Raw genomic sequence first — 5,636 nt, 5'->3', positions numbered from 1 at the left:
TTGATAAATTTCCATTTTTCTGCATTCTAGTTTATTCTAGTTTAGTTATTAATTCCTCAATCATTTTCCTCTCTTGAAGTAGTTAGATAATTGAGCATAAATCAGTAGAACTCCTCTCCTTGTGGATCGACCCGTATTTGCCAGTTTCTGCTAAACAGACACCGTGCACTTGCGATATATTTTAAAACTCATCATGGAGCTTACTCGGCCTACAATAGAATTCGTCCAAGATCCAGCAGAGGGAAAACAACATTGGACCCTTATGGTGGATGGTTCGTCCACTGCCAATGGTTGTGGAGCTGGGATCATCTTTCAATCACCAGCGGGGGACAAATTTGAATATGCAATCAGATTTCAGTTCCAGGCTTCAAACAATGAAGCAGAATGTGAGGCCCTTCTAGCCGGCATCAAAATGTGCAAAGCGGCCAGAGCCCTGGAAATTGAAGCAAAGACGGATTCTTTGTTGGTGGTTAGTCAAGTCAATGGGGACTTTAAATGCAAGGAGGCGTCTATGAGTAAATATATGAAGCTGATACATGAAGAAATAAAAACATTAAAGCGATTTGTACTGGACCAAGTTCCAAGGTCGGAGAATCATCAAGCCGATGCTCTCTCAAAATTAGCAAGTTCGGCCAAAGGAGATGTGTCGAGAACTGTGTTTTGGGAGGTAAAGCCAGCAAAGAGTATTGATCAAAAGGAAGTTCTATTTCTCAGCCGGGGAAGAGTTTGGATGAACCCCATCATTGAATACAAGAAAACAGGACGCCTGCCCACTGACCCCTTTGAAGCAAAGTATGTAAAGGCAAGGGACAAATGGTTTGAGCTCTAGGATGAGACTCAGTACAAAAAGGCGTTTAACCGGCCACTCCTCAAATGCATTTCTAGAGAAGATGGGTTGGATGTCTTGAAAGAGCTGCATGAAGGGGCTTGTGCTTCCCACATTGGGGGAAGAGCATTAGGAGAAAAGGCTTTAAGGACAGGGTATTACTGGCTTACCTTAAAGGAGGACTCTCTGCTTTATGTAAAAAAATGTGATAGTTGTCAAAAGCATGGCAACATATATCAAAAGTCGTCCAACTATTTGACTCCAGATCTTTTCCCCCTTCCCTTCGCCAAATAGGGAATGGATATCCTTGGGCCATTTCCTGTAGCGGCCGGCCAGAAAAAATTTGTGATAGTAGCAGTAGACTATTTCACAAAATGGGTGGAAGCTGAAGCAATGAGAGGAATCACCACGAATGATGTAAAGGGGTTCGTCTAGAAGAACCTCATTACAAGGTTTGGGATGCCTCAGTCTATTGTCTTTGACAATGGACCACAGTTTGAAACGCCCAAGCTCCGAGAATGGCTGGCCGATCAAGGCATTAAAGCTCACTTTGCTGCTGTTGCTCATCCCCAGGCGAATGGGCAGGTTGAAGCCTTCAACAAAATTTTATCAAGTGGCATAAAAAAGAAGCTAGACAATGCTAAAGGGTTGTGGGTAGAAGAGTTACAGTTGGTTCTTTGGTCAATCAAAACAACAACCAAGAACTCAACTAGAGAAACTCCATTTATGCTCGTCTATGGCTTAAAAGCCGTCCTCCCCATTGAAATTGAAGAATCAACTCTGCGAGTCAGGCTTTATTCAAAAGATGCCAACTAGGCTGCTCTTCGGACAGCCTTGGATCAAGTTCCTGAAGTAAGGGGCAATGCTCTGCTAAGAATGCAATTATATAAATTGAGAATGGCTCGAGAGTTCAACAAGCGGGTGGCTAGGCGGCCACTAAAGAAGGGAGACCTCGTCCTGAGAAAAATGAAATCAGTCGGCTGGGCCAAAGAAATGGGTAAGCTCACATTAAACTGGGAAGGGCCTTATAAGATAGTCCAAGAGGTTCAGGGTGGCACCTTTCGTCTGGAAGACATGGACGGCCGCTCTATCCCCCGGACGTGGAACTCAGACACTTTGAAAAGATATTACATTTAATGTAGCTGAAGAAGTGTAATCTCTTGCTAACTAAGTGCCATAAGCACATTAATGAAAAAGTATAAATGTATACATGTATCTTGGCTCCAAGCCAAGCAAAATTCATATAATACAAATCTACTTTCCTTCCATGACTGTCTCTTTGTTTGTTATGTATGTCTTATTATTTGTTCAAAGGTACATACCATCGGCCAAGCCGGCATTCAAAACAGAACAGCAAAAAAAACACCTTATATTAGGAGATCGGGCATCATGTCAAAATCCTAGAAAGGGTAGCACATGACAAAGGCTTAAAATTGGTTAGCTTAAAGAGTTAACATCTCCTAAACGAAGGCGGCTGGAATTAGGACGCTTTAGTAAAAGGGTCTTACTTTCCGTCCAAAGGCCATTCACTAAGATAGCAACCTTAGTAAAGGAATAAGTTATTTCAAACTTTAACAAGGATGGACGGATTGCGACAATCTTATTTATATCTTGCTTAAGTATCATGGTCACTCTCCTACTTAGATCCAAGAAAATTTATTGAAACTTCTTCGTCTAAGAAGGGGGGAATACAGGCTAAACATACTAATGCAAATAACAAAACGTTCTTGTACGGAGAAATATTGGTATAGATTTGGAAGTAAAGTTCTGATGAACAGCTTCTGAGTTTCGGGCCGAACAATTTTTTAACTTAGAATTGGATTAAGTCAAGAATAATGGTATCTTCGACCAGAACAAGTTGATTATAAAGGTCGAACAGTTTGTTTGCTTAGCATCATTATTCTTATAATTGGAGTAAGTTAAGGATGATAGCATCTTCGGCCGAAACAAGTTGGTTATAAACGTCACATGTATAGAATTCTGAGGCAATAAGTGAAAAAAGATGTTCTTTTATAAAGATCAAAAGAAGAAGTACAATCTATTCTGAAAAAAAAATGCAACACCGAATACAAAAGGCCTGCGGCCAAGACTAAGGAAAGGAAAAACTAAGCCTCTGGAGGATCGTTGTTATCGTCGGCCTGGGCTTCAGGGTCAGCATCTTCCTCTTCTTCCTCATCGTCCGAAGACTCTTGAAAGATCGGAAGTTCCTTCCAAGCTAAGCTGGCTTTGTGAAGACTTTCTTGAAAGTCTAGCCGACGAACGTATCTTGGGATATCGTCCTCCTCGGCCAACATTTCAAAGGCCTTCACAGCCCAGGACCTTGAAGTGTCGATCACCTCATTAAGGGCTTCCTTGGCCGATTCAAAAGCTGACTTAGCCTCCTCTGACAGCGCGTGGTTTTTTCCCGAAGATATTGGTTCTCTCTTCGAAGCTCCGCGGCCGCCAGCAGGGCAGAGTTCCTTCGTCTTTCCGGGTCAGTTCCAAGGCAGTCCTCTCATCCAGAAGCTTCATCAGCCAGACCAGGTATCTTTTGTTATCGGCCTCCATCTCGACCGAGCGCTTTTCCCAAGATTCTCTGGACTGGCGGTGCAGCACTTCCTGCTCGGCCATCGAGAGCTGAGCCTGGTCCGCCGCTTTGGTAGCATCACGGACAATTTGCTTGTTTTTCTTTCTGAGCAGTCTTACCCAGTCCTTAGTAATTATGCTGCGAGCAAAGAGCTGAAAAAAGAAGGATAAAGATATGTTAGGACGGCCGCAAAAATAAGCATTATATACAAGTATAGAAATAAGACGGCAAAAGAATAAGAGTGTACCTCAGCAGCCAGTTGGGACATGTAGCCTACATGCCAAGAAGAAGCTCCTCTCAAGCCTTTGATGTAGGCCTCTGGGAAACATTTGAAGAGCTCCCGCTTGACCTTCTCACGCTCGACCGAAGTCATCCTCGTGAAGGCCGTTGAGGACTCGTCGTCAGAAAGGGTGGGAGCTGCTTCAGCCGCCCCTTTGCCCTTATCTGAAAAGATGAGACTCGTCAGTATTCCTCACGGGTATAACCACAGCCAGCTTGTTGGACGGATTCATCGGACGCCCACAAACGCGTAAAATTCTAACTATGTTAGAGTAATAAGACTCACAAGAAGATCGGGAAGCCGACCTATAAGCTTCCGACATTTGAGATACCAGCTTGGCTACTGGCCCAGAGAAAGCCGACCCGTCCAAAGCCGCGTCCGGCTGGGTAGATGGTTTCTCTGTCTCATCAGTCCCGTCCAAAAGAACAACCGCGTCCAGTTGCTCGGAAGTAAGAGGGAGAGTTCAGTCAACTAGGCCGGCATAAGTAACCAAGGCCCTCTCCTCGGTAGTAGGAGGGACTTCCTCGGCCGGCCAAGGAATCTCGACCTTTGGCAAAGAAGGCAGAGAGGGTTTTTTCTTCTTGGCTGTAAAGCCTTTGGATTTTTTGGAGGGAGGGGCATTCCCGGTCGCGGTCGGCTTCTTCTTTGAAGCCGCTTTCTCAGCCAACGCCTTGGACGTCGGGGCATTTTTCTGAAAAAGAAATCAAGTAAAAGACATCAGCGGCAGAAAGAGAAAAAAGTGATAAACTGTCCAAGAACGGTACAACTTTAGTATGGACGAAGCTCTGTCAAAAAGGGTGCCCGTCCATCAAAGGCTAAAAAGAAAGGAAGAGATATCCTCTACAGAAGGAAGCCGGCCATTCTCTTCTGGACGACTTCCCTTCTAGAAAATGCAGAATCTTGGTCGAGTTCCCCTTATGGGCAAGATCCGTCTGGACAATAGCACTCGTCCAAGAGTTCAACATGTTCATTTCTGAACGAATCCTGTGGGTTAAAGGAAGTCGGCCAAGTGACCCCTGGATGATTTCCTTCTCATAGAAAGGGTTCGTCCAAGGAAAAAAAAAAAAGAGGAGAGAAAATATATATTGCTAAGTATTTACCAAAGTATTGGTCCTCTTTTCAGAGCCGGATTTGCTGTACTCTTTTCAGAGAGAGTTTGTGAACTTGGACATGCTGATGATTCCCGTCCAAGACTTCTTAAGTGCAGCTTTGGCCGAATCTATATGAGAAGAAAAAGCATGATTAGATTGATGTAGTCATTGGACGAAAGCATTTACTTGGAAAAAATAACAAGTTATACCTCTATCCTCGGCCCGCCGCAAGCCGGTAGCGACCAAGAAGTTATCATTGTAAAACATCTCCTTGAAGGGGATCCAGTTGGACGAACCCTTAAAGAAGGAGTTATTGATGGAATACTCCGATACTCTAAAGTATTCCATCATTTCTTCGGCCGAAGTACTCTCCAGCTCCAAGTAGGACGTTGTTCATCCAGTGTTGGTGGTGGCCCAGCTAAAGTACCGGTACCGTCTTGCCACAACTTCATTAGGCGCCTGAACGAACAGAAATTCTGCCTTCCAGGCATGCATCTTGGACGTTTTGTCCAAAGACGTCAGGTAGCCCTGACGATTACATACGCTGAACCAGGCTCCGTCCACCGTCCTTAGGAGAAGGCGGCCAAGGAAGGATCAACGCCTTTTAGCTCGCAGACAGCTAACAAGGTTAGGATGTTTTGCCAAGAATTTGGGGGCAAGTTGGTTATGGCCGATGCTGTAGTAATAAAGAAGGTGGCTAATGAAGGGATTCAAGGGAAATCGCAACCCGGCATCCAAAGCCAGACGATAAACAGTAAAATGGCCGGAAGGAGCACTAAGTATAGTGTCTTCTCGACCAGGAAGAACAAATTAAAATGGTACCCCGGCATAGGCATAGCTGAGGAAAAGTGATTAAGGTCGGGACCTACTCGT

At 44.5% G+C, this 5,636-nt stretch overlaps 1 protein-coding gene across 1 annotated transcript; it reads left to right on the top strand.

Annotated features, from left to right (window-relative positions):
• The first annotated feature begins 1,285 nt into the window (after positions 1–1,285).
• Positions 1,286–1,642, top strand: LOC125491933 (uncharacterized). The gene has a single exon (XM_048634013.1). It carries the CDS (start codon positions 1,286–1,288, stop codon positions 1,640–1,642), a length of 357 nt encoding a protein of 118 aa, XP_048489970.1.
• The last annotated feature ends 3,994 nt before the right edge of the window (positions 1,643–5,636 follow it).

Source organism: Beta vulgaris, chromosome 7 (genome assembly GCF_026745355.1).
Source record: "Beta vulgaris subsp. vulgaris cultivar EL10 chromosome 7, EL10.2, whole genome shotgun sequence".
Classification (NCBI taxonomy): Eukaryota; Viridiplantae; Streptophyta; class Magnoliopsida; order Caryophyllales; family Amaranthaceae; genus Beta; species Beta vulgaris.
Note: the sequence above shows the minus strand (reverse complement) of the source record. Positions and strands in the feature narration are given on the sequence as shown.